The 16834-nt window shown below is 53.2% G+C and overlaps 1 protein-coding gene and 1 long non-coding RNA gene across 2 annotated transcripts in view; one reads left to right on the top strand and one right to left on the bottom strand.

Moving 5' to 3' along the window:
• The window catches only part of SCTR (secretin receptor), a 75724-nt gene that overhangs the window by 25762 nt on the left and 33128 nt on the right, over positions 1–16834 (top strand). Inside the window, exon 3 of the mRNA XM_032145637.2 lies at positions 11793–11900. Within this exon, the coding sequence (XP_032001528.1) occupies positions 11793–11900 (108 nt within the window). The remainder of the gene's footprint in view (positions 1–11792; positions 11901–16834) is intronic.
• LOC116462881 (uncharacterized) lies at positions 3355–14261 on the bottom strand. The gene is made up of 3 exons (XR_009211942.1): positions 13761–14261; positions 5887–5956; positions 3355–4862 (listed from the first exon to the last, which is right to left on the bottom strand). It is a non-coding gene; the product is annotated as an uncharacterized LOC116462881 (long non-coding RNA).

The following is a 16834-nucleotide window of genomic DNA, read 5'->3' as shown; positions in this document are numbered from 1 at the left end:
TGGCAGAGCTGTGTGGGTGGGGACACTGACCACACATGGTGATGAGCTGGATTGGGAATGAGGTGAGAGACGGAGAATCCAGGATGGTCCCCAGGTGTTTGACTTGAGCAATTGGAGGAAGGAATAAAGGAAGATCAGTATTTTGGAGGAGAGGAGATAAAAAATCACAAATGTAGTTTTAGACGTGTAGAGGTGAGACTTCAGAGTGGGGATGAGGGCTGGGGATAAACCTCTGCATGGGCGGCAGGTGAGGCTGAGGTTGCACCAGGAGAGTGCAGGAGTGGGAAGGGAAGAGGACCCAGGAGCCAGCCTGGAGCACTCCCGGCCCTCATCTGTCAGGAGCAGCTGGAAGCAGAGGAAAATGAGGGCTTGTGAGCAGCGGAGGCAGCAACATGGATGCTGCAAATGTGCTTTAGCCCATGCACTCAGCCACTGCAGGAGGGACACGGACAGAACAGACATCTCTCCCACAGTCTGAGCCTTTGCTTTCCCTCTACCTGACTGCACTTTCCCTCTGGCTCTGACTGCACTTGGGGAGCCAGACCATGGTCTTATGGCATTCATGGGGGCACCAAAGAGAGCCTTCTGATTTCCTGCTATCCCCAGAAACTGTGTCTGGGACAGCAGGAAGCAAGGCACCAACAAGGCCAGCCAGAGGTGCAGCCGAATTGTGGGTGTCCCCCACCTCCTGTCCCCAAGGACAATGCCTGAAATTCCAATGACAGCAGCCCTGTGAGATAGGGCCTAGAATGCAGAGCCTCTGAGGGGGCTGATGGTGAACTATCGTTTACACTGAGAAGTAAGGGATGGTTATTTTAACATAAGATGTGTTTAAAATGTCCCACTGTTCTTCAGTGGTTCCAGGATGAGGCCCAACTCATGACTTGGCCCCTGTCCACATCTCCACCCCAAACACTGCCAGTCAGCTCAACTGTCAACCAAATTGCTTGCAATTTCCTGCCTGTCCATTTCTTTCCTGCCTCCAGCCTTTGCAGATGCAGACGCCTCTGCTACAACACCATTCTCCATCTTCTTCCCTCTGAAGCCACCCACCTTTTCAGACTCCTCTAGGAATGATGTCTGAATGCCCATAGCTCCCCTGGCCAAGCGAGTCACCCCAACTCCTGCAGGAGACTGTTTCTCTCTCTCCTGGCACCTCTGCACTGCACTGTAAAGGTGTGTTTCCTGGACTGTCCCTGCCCCAGCCTGAGGCAGCTACAGTGTCGCCTTCCTTCTTCCCCAGCGCTTGACACAGGGCTTGCCAGACCAAGTATTCAGTGTGTGTTTGTTGACTGACTTACTGAGTGAATGAGGGCAGATACATGACCAAGAGCAGGGAGAAAGGAGAAAACAAAAGACAGCTGGCCCCAAGGAGAGAGTGGGAGATGAGGTGGACCCTTGGAGGCAGGTGAGGCCCCAGCAGAGGACACGAATGCCCCCAGCTGCCCAACTTGTCATAAATTAACTGAGGTGAGCAACGTGGTCCAGTCACCGGTGGAGGGATGCTCTCCAGGGTCTAACCTTGGGGGAGAGAGGTGAGTCCCTGTCTTCCCTGGCCCTCCCCTATGGAGTGGTGAGCCGGCTCTGCCTGCCCCACTCAGGCTCTGACTAGTGACCATGCCAGATGGGGTTCCTGCTGCCCTCTGGGCACCCAGCATTCCTGTTGGGCTCTCACGGTTCGAGGAAGAGACTCTCCCCACCGTGGCAGCAGAGGATCTGCTGTGAGGCCGCTCACTGCTGGATCTGATGAGATGAGCAGGGCTGAATGCCAGGCAGGAAGCAAGTAGAGTCAGCCGGAGTCAGTGCCACTCTTCCTTTCTGGGGTTCTTGGGCTAGAGGATTCTCCCCACTCCTCAATGTGCCCATTTTAAAGTGGAGAAGATAATCTGATCAACTTCATGACACTGTTGTGGGGAATAAGTGAATGACTACCTGAAGAAGGCAGAAGCTCCTCTCATGGCCTCTGTCCCAGCCCTTTGGTGCAGCCAAGCTGACCTCTGCCATGAATGGCTGGGGTTCACTTAGGCCCTCAGCCCTGCCTGTGGGTGGTGCCTCTTCTGCGAACCTCTTGCCCAGTCACCTTACCAATGCCAAGTGCACATTCACATTACTCTGGGAAGTTGCACCCACGTCCATGTCTCAATTCCGGATTGACAGATCTGAGCAGAATCGGTCATCTTTCTTCCCTAAGGCTCCCCACGCAGTGCACCAGCCCTTTCCGCCAGGTCCTGACTGTGCATCCAGGGCGTAGAAAGCTCACTGGGGATTCCTGCCTGGCTTCTGCCTCACACTCACTGGAGGGACCTGGACAAGCCCTGACCATACCCCTCTCTTCCGGACCTTACTCTCCTTGAGAAAAGGACTCCCCTGGCTTTGCAAGAGCTGTGGTGTCTGGCCAGGCCCTGGCGGCTGAACCAAGGAGGGCCAGCGTGCAGGTGGGTGAAAGGGTGGCTCAGCTGGCCCCGCCATCACAAACAGCTGTCACTGGGATCTGTTTTGCATATTGACCTTCTGCAGTGTGCATTTAGGAAAGGGGATCTGTTACTTTGAAAATATGGTTTTAAAGCTCCAAAGATGCCCAAGGACTCTGCCTGCTGGAAAAGTCTTCAGGTCTGCCCCACTGAGGGGGTCAGAAGCCAGGGCCAAGGGCTCCATCTGGGAGTGTGGAGTGGGTGTGATGTCTGAGGAAAAATCCCCTAAAAGACTAAGAGGAGAAATGGCCAAGGCCTAGATCTGGTGTCCAGGGGGCCTCTCCCAGCACCGAGGCTCTATCCTGGCACCTGTGTCGGGGGAGGGGCTGCTGGGGCTCTCTGTTGAGCGTGCAGGGTTAATGGTTAAGCTCCCTGGGGTAGAGGTTAATGTTTGAACGCCAGACGAGTCACAGGAAACACCACTCAAGGAGCCGTCACTGAGCCCGCCACACTTATCACAAATAAAAAATTAACTCTTCAGCTATTCCGGGTTAGGTGGCCAAGGTCTTACTGGCATTTTGTGGGAACGTTTCAGGGTCACCCTAATAGCTGCATGGCCTGCCCCACAGGGCTATTTATTACTTTGTTTACAGAGGCCAATACCCCCTCAGAGCTGGCAGGTGGAAGGGCCATGGCTCTCCCCAGGAGAAGAATGTTCCAGAAGGACAGTGTGGTGACAGGAAAGGTGTGGGCTTGACAGTCAGACAGACCTGGGCCTGTGTCCTGCTGTGTCACACAGGTGCTCTGTGACCTTGAGCAAGACACTGGTCCTCTCTGAGCCTTAGTGACCTTGCCTTCAAGTGGGGTCATGCCGTCCCCTTTTCTTTCTTGTCTCTGCCTGCTGGTTGCCCACTCCCCAGAGCATGGGTCCAGGAAAACAGGCTTTTTATTTTTTACCTTTTTTATTGAGGTGAAATTCACATAGCGTTAAATTGACTGTTTTAAAGTGAATAATTCAATGGCAGTTAGCACATTCATAATGCTCTATGCAGCCACCAGCTTTGTCTCATTCCAAAATATCTTCATTACCCCAAAATAAAATCTCTGTACCCATTAAGTCATCACTCCCCTCCTTCCCTCTCCACAGCTGCTGGCTATTCCTAGTCTACTTTCTGTCTCTGTGGATTTGCCAGTGCTGGACATTTCATATCAACAGAAGCATTTGCTATGTGACCTTTTGTGTCTGTCGGCTTTTGCCGAGAATAATGTTCTTGAGGTTCATCCACGGTGTAGTATGAATCGGTTCTTCATGCGTGCTGGCTGTTAGTGCAGTTTTCTCTAACATTCCTAGCTCCTTTCTGGAGTCGCCTGGCCCCCGATGCCCTCTGGCAGCCATACCCTGGACCATCCTCCACGGCTGCCCACAGCTCACCTCTGCCCATTCTTCCCTTGGCACCACTGATCTTGGCTCATTTTTCCAAAATATGTTAGCTTATGTTTGTATAACATTCTAGACAATTTAAATTTTTAGTTCTTAAAACAACTGTGCAATAAGCACTATTATTACTCCCATTTCATAGATGAGAAAACAGGCTCCAAGGGGCCCAGGATCGCACAGAGCTGAAATAGGACTCAGCTTTGCCATCCAGTCTAATCAAACACAGCACAACTGAGCTGTTAATGACTGATAACCTTACCCTCCCGAGAGAAAGGTTTTCCATTAGAGAAAACAAACAAAGACAGAGATTGCTGCTGGCAATTAATCCTTAATTCGCTTGAAAGGTGGTGTGAAATGAAGAGCTTTAGGTCAGGTGAGGAGAGTTCTTGGGTGGATGAGGAGGGTTCCGTGGGGGTGGCACACACTTTGTGCAGTCTCTGGAAGGGGAAGGACTTAGCTCCCAGTGCTCAGAAGCTGGCCTGGGGCTGGCCTCCTGGACATAGATGGGCCAGCCTGCTCCAGAGAAGTGGCTGCTCGGCCTCAGGGCTGGAAGGTTCTTCATCTCACCTAGTGCAGACTTCATTCAGTGTCTGATGCTCTTCCCAGTCTCCTAATTCCATGACTCTCTCTGCTTGAATACTTTCAGTGATGGGGACCTCATTACTCCGAAGATAGTTCATCCCATCAAACAGCTTATGATACCTGGTTCCAAGACTCTTTAGCTGTTTCTCCTGTGACGTGCTTTTAAATACCCTTGTTGCCCTGGGATTTCAGCTCCTCTAGCCCCATCCTGACCACAGCTCCTGTGTGTCCAGCCATCACAAAGGAGAGCGACACATTCTTGACTTAAGACTGTAGGTCAAGTCATTAGCAAAGCTGAGGAAACCTCACCAGGCTGCCCCGTGGATGGCCTGGGGATGGGGCCAGGGCTGAGCCAAGAGAGGCGAAGAGATACGTGATGCAATTGGGAAACAGGCCGCTGTGCAGGAGCTCGTCCTAAGCCACAGTGGGTTCTGGGGAGGAGAAAGGGATGAGTGGGGGTGAGCAGGGGTGGAGGTGCCTGAGAGATGGATGTGGCAGTCCACGGGCAGAGGAAAGAGCAAACACCGGCAGAAGCAGAAGGTAGGAGAGGACAGACACAAGGGCAAGACAAAGAGGAGCTGTGGCTTCCCTGGTGACCCCATCAGCCGATGAAGTGAGCACCAGGGACATGGAGGGGTGTGAGTGGCCCAGTTCAGCATGGCCCCCTGCCACTGCAGCCTGACACATTGCTCCAGAAATAGTCGCAGGTTTTTATCAGGCCATCTGAGCTTATTTATAGAGGACTGGAGGATAGAGGCTCCATGCCAGGTGAATGCAGGGCAAACTCCCAGGCACTGTCCTGCCCTCTAAGATGGCCCTTTCCCCTCTCTCAGTCCTCCCCCGACCCACCCAGACCTGCCTCTGGGGCCACCTCTCTATCCCTGTGGGCAGGACAGAGGAAGCTGACATTGCTGGGTCTGCTTCAGACCTGGCCCAGGGCCAGTGGCTCCAGAAATATAAAGACCAGGAATCTTTATCTATAAACCCCTTTGGGTGAAAATAGAACTTTCTCCATTTGCTGACTTTAATTCTGATTGCATTCTCCTGGGATGGCAGACACTTCTGGATCTTCCCCTGCAGTTTTCCCAGGGAGCTAGAGATTCACGTAGCACCACCGTGTTCAGGGGGATCTCGCCTGCAGCTGACGATGGTGTCAGTCACAGGTGGTGACTGGCAGAGCCCTGTCTATCCTGGGCCACTGGCCCCTCCTGTGCTTTGCCGGGAGGCATGGGCTTGGCAAGGCTGTATGTAGTCTGCCCATCTAGACCTACCCCCACAGCCCTTTCTCCTCTGGGACATCCCACCTCCTCAGGGTTGGCTGGACAGCAGGGTATTTGCGCCTCTTCTGGAACCTTCCATGTCCCAGCTCATCACTTCCCCTCCATCTCTCCCCAGTCTGTGGGAATTCTTGCTCTTGTTCTGTTTTCCCCAAGTGCTTTGATTATCCCAGAATACCTCTTCATCCCCCAGAGGCCTTTGGAAACCCAAGCCAGGAAGTTTTCCTGCCTTTCTCTGTGACTTCAATCTGAGGAGGAAGGGGAGAGAAAAGGCAAAAAAACAAAAACGCAAAAACAAAAACAAACAAAAAAAAACAGGAGAAGAAAAAAGAAGAGACTGATGGATCAGAAAGTATTGCAGAAAGTATTCCACTGCACCCACATATCATTTAATTCTCTCAAAAATCCTGGGAAATATTACTGTGCCCATTTTATAGATGAGGAAACTGAGGCTCACAGAGGTTAAGTGTCATACCCAAGGTAGGCTTGGGTCCAAAGCCCATTCTATCTCCACCACACCACCTCCCTCAACCTGGTATCCCATGCTGTCCTCCTGGGCCACGGGCACTGGGGCAGGCAACCCCTCCTCCCCAGGTGGTGGCATTGTCTTCTCTTGTTTCCCCACTTAAACTTCCCAGCCTTCCATCCCACCCCCTCCAGCCAGACAGTTGGTGGCAGAGGTGGCCATCAGAGACGACAGAGGGGTGGGGAGCCCTGCTCTTCACATGCTTTGGATCTGCCTGCCCACACAGCTAATGTATATTCCTTCTAGCCCTGGCTCTCCTGGGGCGGTGACCCCTCCCTCGTGGCTCAGTAAGTGTGGCCCTATTGACAAAGCTCCCCCATCCCCTATCTCAATGAATGCCACTCACCCCCAACTCAGGCAGTGAGCTGTGCTGCTCTGGAACTAAAACTGCCCAGGATGACCCTACTTCTGGGCTGTGTCCCTTCCCTGCCAGGGCTCCCTGGGAAGGCCAGAGCCAGGACAGGTATCCGAATCTAAGCCAGGAGCACTCTCCCCTGCCTCCCATTCCCACTTGGCTTGGGGGATTGAGGAATCCAGGAGTGGGGTCTGAGATGCTGCATTCAAAGCCTGGGGACAGTGCGAGGCAGCCTCCACAAGGACCGAGGAGGCCACAGGGACTGCCCAGCTCCCCCAAGCCACATTCCCTCCAGCCTGGCTATAGCCACGCGCCTCCTGTACTATGATTCCTTCATATGTTTTCCTTTCAATCAATGGACTTTTAAAAAACTTAGCCTCATCCTAAACAATAGTAGCTATAAAATCACAGACGTGATATGCTAGTTTTATCATGTTTCTAATACACATTAAATTTTCTTTAAAAAAGTGCAACTACGAAAAAATGTTCAACCATGTACCAGCAAAAAGCACAGGCCACCAGTGAGTGGTGAACTCATCGCACACTGGGAAACCCTGGGTCTGTTCTGTGCCTTCTGTGCCCAGACGCTGGAGCCAGGGCTGGGAGAGAACAAGGCAGTGTCACTCGTGCTCAGGAACCGATCAACACTGTGTGGGGCTAGCAGCCAGGTCTGCTGCCACCAAGGCCAGCCTGGAGGAGGCAGCCTGTCCCAGGCTGGGGAGATGGGAAGGCCGAGTGGGATCCCAGCTCCATTATCACCAGCTCTGTCACCCACACTTGTCACTTCCCCTCTTGGAACCTCAGCTTCCTCATCTCTGCCGTGGGGCAGTGACCCTACTGACCCTTGAGCTGCTGTCAACCTCAGCTCTAGCATGTCTGATGTGCATCCAACACAGGCCTGGCATGGCCTGTCCCCAGGCATCCCTGGGGGCCCTGCCTGACATGACCTAAGTTAGGAAGCCTCTCAGACGTGCTGGCACCGTCCACATCTGTCTGGCCAACCAGCCAGGCATTGTCCAGCCTCATGGCCTGGAGCCTGCGGCTGGTACTCTGGCTGACCTGGCCAGTCCAGCCAGCACTGAATCTGTTTTTCCACAAGTGAGGCAAAAGGCTCCTGCCTTTTTCCACGCTCTGGAAATGCCCCAGCTGCTTCCAATGCAAGAGAGGCTGACCTGAGCTGGTAGAAGAGCTGCAACTTGAAACGAGGCACCCTGCTGCAACCCTGAGACGGCCGCATAGGGAAATAGGGCCCCGGGTCAGCCTCGGTCTCCTGAGACTCCAGGTGCCAGGCTAGGTCAGCACGGAGACACACAGTGGGCTGCCCATAAAGGGTCCTCAGGACCAAGTCCCCATCCCACAGGCATCTGGGTAGGCCCAGGGTTACCCGGCGGGCCTGCTGAGTTCCCGAGACCCTGCTCAGGCCCAGCCAGCAGCGTCCACAGCTGGAATGTGGACAGGCAGCCTTGGGATAGTGGCGGAACCCTCCCTGGGGAGTGCGCAGCAGAGAGAAGCTCCCCCTACTCCTCTTGCAGGTGAAGCTTCTGGAATATCCAAGGAGTTCCTCATTTCCCATATGCCTCCAAGGACACAGACCCCTGCCCCTTGGCCTCATAGATGCTTCCATTGTCCTGTGAAAGCCCCGCCCACACACTGCCTTCTGTGTCCCTCTCCAATTCTTGGACACCCTTGCTCATGGCCGCAGCCTGCCCTTGTGGCTCCTGGGACTGCCCCGCCTCCAAAGCCCCAACAGGCATCCTGATTCCAGGACTGAGTTACTCCCTGGGCCCTCCCACTTCCCCTCTCCCACTAGGGGCTGGGCCTCTCTTCAGGGAGAAACAGGCCACACCTGCCGTGGCTTCCCGCTCTAGGCCAGCATCCTCCCTGACCCAGGCCCTGGCCAGGCCCACCCTACCGTTCCCCACCCCCTCTGCCTCTCTCCAGTTCCCAGAGCCTGGCTTGAACAAGGAGGGCACTAGGCAGCTGGGGCCAGTGTCACCTGGAGACAGGTCAGGTGGGTGGAGGGCTGGGTGAAGACAGATTTCATCCCCTCCGTGTCCTGGCTGTGCGGCCCGGGAAGCCACTTCTGGCTCTGCTTGATTGCTACGTTTATAAAGTGGGGGTAGAGCCAGGCACCTCGGGAACTGGGGACACCACCATGGGATTACAGGAGCTCAAGTGTGGGACGTACAGGGCTCCCCCCAATCAGCACCGCACCAGAGCTGGCAGGCCCTGGATGCAGAATGTAGAAGTCAACTGGGTGTCAAGGTGAAAGCTCGTTTACGAGGGATGCCTGGCGGGGACTGATGCAGGAGGCAGTGGTTCCAGCTGGCGTCCCTTCATTTGTCCAACTGCTGTGTTTGCTGAGCACGTGTGCTATGCCTGGCCCATCGTAGGCACAGGGGCCTGCTCTCCCGGGCTCTCTGCCTGGTGGTGGGGGAGGCATCTGTACCCAGGTACCAAGGTGAAGACACAGTTGGTAGTGACCCCCACTGGTGGGTCTGTGACTGCCTGTCTCACTCTGTGAATTGCTCCTGGGAGCCAGGGGTAGGGCTGAGCCTAGAAATGAGGAACACTCAGCTGTGAGGAGCAGGGAGACTCAGAGTGGAAATTCTCAAAGCAAGCCCTGGAACCACTTCAGCAGCATCTTTGGGGAATTCTTAAAATGCAGATTCCTGGGTCTGGTCTCACAAGGAGGATCTGGGGCCTAGAGATCTGCATATCTCTGACAGGCAGCCAGCTCATTCTGATGTAGGCTGGAGGGTCACACTTCTGCAATGTGACAGGTCACCAGGGAGATTTCACTTAGAGGGGATGAAGGGGTCAAGGACACTATGGATGCTTTGGGTCTGGTCAGATTGATGCCTGAAAACAGGTTCTTGCTCCTTAAAAAAGCTGAGCATTTGCCATCTGGGTACTCCCTCGACGTGTGCACACCCCATCCATTGCCCAGTCCCCAGAGCTAAGAATTGCCATTCAGGGGACCCAGCCTAGTCCAACCTCCTGAATCCAGATGAAAAAGGAACAGGCCTGGGGAGGCCAGCGGGAAAGGGGTTGCCGGTCCCACTGCCTGCCCTGGGCAGGCTTTTGAGTTGGGCTTTGAGCTCTTCCTCTGGATAGCCTCAGGAGGGAGGTGCTGGTCCTCCCACAAGAGATGAGCAAGTGAGCAGGGCAGCTGGCAAGGTGGGGGAGGCCTGGAGCCCGGGTGGGCCGACTCAAGTCCTGGCTCTTTCTTTTTGGGCTCTGCCCTGCGCCATGTTCCCCAAACTGGAGGAGCGCTGACTGCGGCTCGCCTCATGGGTGTCCCTCAGCTCATCTCTAGCCCCTTCCAAGCCTGGCCCCAGCGATGACCTCTCAGAGGGCACGGGTTCCAGAAGTCTGTTGCAGGAAGCAGTTTCTCTGTGTGGCTGCCCTTGGATCAATTTTGGGAGAATTGGTGAGTGGTTATGTGAAATGATGTCTTAAAAGACAGTACGGTCACAGCTCACATACGAATATAAAATGAGTACCTGCCGAACAGCTTGTTGAATTTGTGAGGGACTCAGTAAGATCTTATCACTGGTTCATAGCATTCAAAGTACCTGATATGGTTTGGCTATGTCCCCACTCAAATCTCATCTTGAACTGTAGCTCCCAGAATTCCCATGTGTCATGGGAGGGAGCTGGAGGAAGGTAATCGAATTGTGGGGGTGGGTTTTTCCCACGCTGTTCTCGTGATAGTGAATAAGTTTCATGAGATCTGGTGATTTCATAAAGCGGAGTTTCCCTGCATGTGTACTCCTGCCCACCGCCGTGTAAGAAGTCCCTTTGCTCTTTCTTCGTCTTCCACCACGATTGTGAAGCCTGTCAGCTATGTGGAACTGTGAGTCTATTAAACCTCTTTCCTTTATAATTACCCAGTCTCAGGTACGTCTTTATCAGCAGCATGAAAACAGACTAATACAGTACCATACCTATAAGGCAGAATGGTAATATGAATTTACAAATAGATGCAAAGCTGACTGAATACACAGGGAGGGAAGTGAAATTAATCATATTTCAACTGGACAATAATTATTGTGCCTATGGACGAGAATCATTTGCATTGCTACCAATCATCTAGAACTTACAGAGTTGCAGTATAGCTCGAAGACAATGAAACGCCTGACACCCCATTGAATCAGATAATCCAGAAGGCTGTGCTTAGACAATGCCTAGTTTTGCATTGAAAATACCTAGTAATTTTTTTATTCATCTTAAAGTCTTTCAGTTTTCAGAAGTGGGCCACACATCTGGCTCTGAGCTTCCTTACAGCCAAATCAAAGAGGAAACCAGCTTCAAATGTAGTGTCTGTGTATTCTAGTTGTTCACAATAAGTTCAGCTTCTCACTGCATTGAGACCTGGTTCTTCTTCCAGGAGGGGCCTCATCAAGGGAACTCAAGTGATGTAGAAAGCAACATCCTCAATAATATTCTTGCCGCAAATACAGTGGTGACACTTGTGGAGCTGTGTCCATAGGCCAGGGCAGTTGGTCTGAGTGTGGTCCCAGGACAAACAGCATCAGCATCACTTGGGAACTTGTTAGAAATGCAGATACTCAGACCCCACCCCAGACCTACTGAGCAATCTGTGTTTTAATAATGCCTCTGGGTGATTCGAATGCAAGCTGAAGTTTGAGAATCATGGGACAAGAGTTCTCAACCCTACAGTCAAACGTTAGAATTACCTGGAAGGCTTTCAGAGGACATGATGCCTGGGCCCACCCAAACCAATTCATGCAGGATCCCTGTGTGCCACGCCAGCTATGTCTATTTCTAAAGCTCCCCAGGTAGTTGCACCATGCAGCTAGGAGGGAGACCCACTGCTGCTTAGTCATTTAATGCAAACTGATTGGCCAACAGATGCCCCATTTGCTCCAGAGGAATCCAGACCTTCATTTGCAAAGCTTATAGGAGAGGGCGCCTTCCTTCTTTCCTTCTGCCCTTCCTCCCTCCCTTTCTTACTTCCTTCTGTCTTCAACACTGAGCACTACCATGTGGATGGCAGAGTCCAAGGGTGCATTAGACACTATAGGTTCCTGATCCCGAGGAGTCAGCACCTAATGGGAACTTTGGAAGTAGTCTAGTGGGAATTCCAGACAGGTGAGGGTGTCGGTGATGTGGACAGGATGGTAGGGCAGCCCTCGGTCCATCCCCCATCCTTGTCTGATGCTGCTTTTCTTGGCAGGTTGTGAGGGGATGTGGGACAACATAAGCTGCTGGCCCTCTTCTGTGCCGGGCCGGATGGTGGAGGTGGAATGCCCAAGATTCCTCCGGATGCTCACCAGCAGAAATGGTAACCACTCAGCTCATGGGGCTGGCGGAGAGGCTGAGGGGTGGCCCTCTGGGTGGGGCCTCAGCTTAGAGGCAGGAGGCCAAGGAAGTTTCTCTGAGGACAAGTATGGGTACAATGATAGGGGAGATCACTGCAAAGGTTTAGAAGCCTTGCTTGGGAATGTGGGGTGGACTCAAATTCTGAGGGTCTCAAGCAAGGGGGCGGGAGGCAGTGCACTGGGGAAGGCGGTAAGTGAGCCTGGGCCTGCTTCTGTCTTCCCCAGGCCCTTCAGTTAGGAGCTCTCTTCCTTCCTTCCATGTTTCTGCCCCCTTAGCAACCAGGGGCCTTGTTCTAGTCCCCATGTCTGGATCCCCTCCTGGCAGTGGCAGGCTCCCTAATGGCCTGGCTTTCCAGAATACTTCCTTCCTCTGTCAGGCCCTGCTGAGAAACTGGCTCCCTGGGAGCCCCTGGCCTCCTGGGGGGGCGATTCTCTTACCAGAGGACAGCTGCGGATTTAAGAATTTTCCTAGTTGACTCATATTGATTAGAAGTTGACCATGCACTGGGCATTTTTACATGTATACATGGGCTCATTTAGTCATTATAAACCCCCTGCAGATCACAGACCTTTTCCCTTGATCCAGTAAAGAGTCATAATAACAGGGACTGAGAAAAGCCGTGCAGTTGCCCCTCTTTCCTGGTCCATGCAGGACAGGAAAGCTGCCTGATGAAGCCTGAACAAGAACAGGTGATTTAACACTAAAACCTACCAGCCTTTCAAAGTCAGGCAAGGCAAAGATGACCACAGTTCAGAGACTGTGGGAAGGGAGTGGAGATTCTTCTCACCATAATTCTGCTGTACATATGCACATGTGTGCACACTCACACATATTTGGGGAACATGCTGCTCCCTCAAAGCCTCACTCAACACCCTACACTATGGGAACTGGAGGGGGTTGAGGTAGACAGGCTTGAAACCCGCTCCTCCACTTCCTGGCTTGGTAATGCTAGCTGCTGTAACAGACAATGCCCCACATCTCAAAGCCTTCATGCAAATTTGTCCACAGAAAGTCCAAAACAGGCCAGGTGCGGTGGCTCATGCCTGTAATCCCAGCACTTTGGGAGGCCGAGGTGGGCAGATCTCCTGAGGTCGGGAGTTCAAGACCAGCCTGGCCAAAGTGGTGAAACCCCATCTCTTCTAAAAATACAAAAATTAGCTAGGCGTGGTGGTGCACACCTGTAATCCCAGCTACTCGGGAGGCTGAGGCATGAGAATCACTTGAACCTAGGAGGCTGAGGTTGCAGTTAGCTGAGATCTGAGATCGTGCCATTGCACTCCAGCCTGGGCAACAGAGTGAGGCTGTGTCTCAAAAAAACAAAACAAACAAACAAAAAACGTCCAGAACAGGAGACAGGTATTCCTGATTAGCAGGCAGCTCTCCTCTACTCGGTGACTCCAGCACCCCACACCTCACAACTGTGGCGTCATGCAGTTTCCAGGCTGACTGGCAGAGGGGAAAGGACTCTGAGGACCACATGACAGAGGTTCATAAGGGGTGGACCTGGGAAGAATCCCACTCTGCCCACATTCCTTCGGCTAGAACTCAGTCACATGGCAACATCTAACTGCAAGGGACTTGGGGAAATGTCTTTTAGCTGGGTGCCAGTCAGCCCCAGGATCCAAGTTGCTCGATGCTGCTGAGCCTCAGTTTTCTTGACTGTAAAATGGGGAAAATAAATAAGACCTGCCCTGTAAGGCTGTGCTTGGAAATAAATTTTGTCCCTTCTCCCCTACTCCTCTCCCTTCTTTTCCTTTTTCTCCTTCCCACCTTCCCTCCCCTACCCCTGCCACACACACGCCTGCAAGCTTACCAACTTTACCTGCCAGCATGGCCCCTCCATGCTTGCCTCTGGGGTCCTGGGAGATCAGAACACAGGAGATTAGTCCAGATGTGGCGGACCTGGAGCCCCAGGCTGGTCAGGTGCAAGGTCACGCCCAGACTCCACTTTCTGACTCCTGTGCAGTGCTCCTCCACAGCTGACCGGGTTTTTCTCCTGATGGAAAGGACTCGAAGCTCTTCTTTGCAGCCCTCCCTTTTCAGCCTTCCCAGAGCCACAGCGCCTCCGCCTCCCGCAGCACCGTCCCTTCTGCCCTGCAGAAGGAATAGGCAGAGCTGGTGCTCACGGCCACAAAGTGAACAGGTGCCAGTCCTGTCACATCCTTTCTCAACTAATTGCTTGAACCCCTCCCTGCCTCATTAGGTAAAGGCTCAGTGTCTCCCTCTTGAGGCTCCCCTACCCTTAGATTGCTCATGGTCCACCGCAGGAAGCTCGGGGGTCCCGGTATGTCCGCACAACGTGAGGATGGGAGCTGGGGTCCTGTGCCGACTCTGCTGCAGTTTCTTCTCGCCGCCACATGGTGTCGCTGTGGGGCTGCAGGGCCACACCAAAGGCCGGCCTATTGGGCTCTGGGCTCACTCCAGGGTAGTGGGGGCTACGTTGTTCATACCCAGCCTCGGGGTGGGTGGCCCAAGAGCACAGGTCAACACCTGTCTGGCCTCAATTTATCACCAAGAACTCCCACCCACTCCTCCTTCCTCCCCATAGATCTACTTCTGGGTCTGATTAGACCCCAGCTCCTTCATCTCCTGGCAGGAAGGCAGGCTTCCCTAGGTGGTGCCCCCAACCCTAACCCCAGGGGGAGCGCACAGTGAGGACAAGGTGCTGTGGAAAATAAATTAATTCTCCTTCAGGGCACCTACTACATGGGTCCTGACAGGAGGGGTGGGGTCCATGTGACTGGAGAAACCGCAGGCCGATTCTGCCCCCAGATGTTTCTGTTCATGCCAGGCCTAGAATGCTCCCTCTACGGTGTATTCCTTTGATTCTGAAAAGGACGCTGGTCTTCCAGAGTTCCTTATTAAAAAACACAATTCCCCAGCGGCATCCCCTTGGCCCTCTTTCTCTTCCTACTTAGTGGGGATCTGGCCTTAAAGCGGTCATGCTTCTCAACCTGATTAGGGTCCCGGAGCCTTCTGAAAATCAGATGAAAGCTTTGGACTGGTCTTTCCCCAGGCTGCATATATATATAATATATTTTATATATATTTATATATGCACATAATATATATATTTTTGGCATATATATTAGGCCAAAAAAGAGATATATATGCACATTATATATATTTATATATATGCACATAATATATATGTTTATATATAAACATATATATTATGTGCATATGTGTCTCAAAAAAACAAAACAAACAAACAAACAAACAAAAAATGTCCAGAACAGGAGACAGGTATTCCTGATTAGCAGGCAGCTCTCCTCTACTCGGTGACTCCAGCACCCCACACCTCACAACTGTGGCGTCTCCAGTTTCCAGGCTGACTGGCGGAGGGGAAAGGACTCTGAATAAAAAAATATGTTTATTTACATATATATATGCACAAACATCCTTTCAGGGGTCCCCTGAGATGCACACTGGCCTGTGCCTGGTTAAATTTCCCTTACCTATTAGGGATTCAGCCTTGGGGAAGTGGGAAGGCAGCTGCTTTGCAGCTCTACAGAGTGGAAGGCAGGGGGTCCTGCCTTGTTAGCAGCTCTGGGCACCTGGCCTGGGTCACAGGCAGCATGTGTCTTGGGAGTCCTGCTGGGTCAGTGAGGAGAGGGCCCCGAACAGGCAGGCCTGCTGCCCTGGGCGAGCCCACAGGGAGCCCAGCCTCTAGGCATGCGCTGTCTTATAACCTTTGATTCTGGCCTTGGGGGAATTTGTGTTCCCTTAACTCGCTTTCCCATCCACCCAGCCTAAATTTGATCACCGTTGTTTCCCATCTGACAACCTAACTATCTTGATTCAATTCCAGAAACCTCCCCACCCCTCGCCTAAATTCCAAGATTCCAAGCCCCTCCCACTCCTGCCTATTTTAGAAAGGCCAAAAAGAGAGGGGAGTGATGCCTCGGCGCCCGCTCTGTGCCTGGCACCAGCCTAGGCATTTTCCGTGTGCTCTCATGTTCCCTGCTCACTCTTGCAGTGTGGGTGATTATTTTGTGGCACAGAGAAATGATGCGCCGAAGGTCACACAGCGACCAAGAGGCTGCACTGGGTTTCAAACTCAGATCTGGCTGCTTCTAAACCTGCACTCCAGGCCTCCTGAGCCTCCACAGGGCAGGCATGCCCAGATCTCAGAGGACACGGTCTCCTGGTACTAGACGCTGCCCCTGAGACTTCAGGAAGAGGGCCTGGTGGGCGGGTAGAAGAGTGATGGCATACACTGTGTTTGGGCACCATAGCCCAATTCTGGGCCTCGATGTTCTGGCCTGTAAAAAGGGCAGCAGCACCTCCTTCAGTGGGGGCACTGTGAGGATTAGACCCTAAACCCTGTTAGCCAGGGGCCCAGCCCCTGGGGCATGTGTAAAGGAGCACGCCATGCTCAGCTGGGGCTGTTAAGGCTCCAGTGACAGCAAAGGGGTGGCAGGGCTCCCACCCACAGGACTCGGCCATCAGCACCCTGCACACTGCAACACTTACACCGGCCTGAGCTGGGGAGCCAGATCCCAGCCCTCCTTGGCAGCTCAGAGTACAGAATACAGCGAGGCCATTCAGCCCGAGGAGGGAAACTCCTCACAGTGGCCTTCCAAGACTTCCTTCCTGGCTAGTGGCTCCCTTCCGCAGGCTGGGCTCCTGCTGTAAAAGCTCCAGTGGGGAAGCGCTCTCCTCTTCCCTATGAGAAGAGTTCAGGGCAGGCTCTTTATCCCCACTCAATTTGCCTTTCTGTCCAGCCAGCTAGCCTGCGTTTGATAAGCAGAGGCTCTGGGCCAGGCACTGGGGAGGCGGGGAAGCCACTGCCCACGTGGTGAGAGGGCCCGGCATGCGGCCTCGTGCCAGGGGTGGGGGGGCAGTGAGCAGCTGAGCCGGAGGACCGTGGTGGTCTCAGGATCTATTATGCGG

Source organism: Hylobates moloch, unplaced genomic scaffold, assembly GCF_009828535.3.
Source record: "Hylobates moloch isolate HMO894 unplaced genomic scaffold, HMol_V3 SCAFFOLD_24, whole genome shotgun sequence".
In the NCBI taxonomy this organism is placed as follows: Eukaryota; Metazoa; Chordata; class Mammalia; order Primates; family Hylobatidae; genus Hylobates; species Hylobates moloch.
This window is presented reverse-complemented; position numbering and strand designations above follow the sequence as displayed.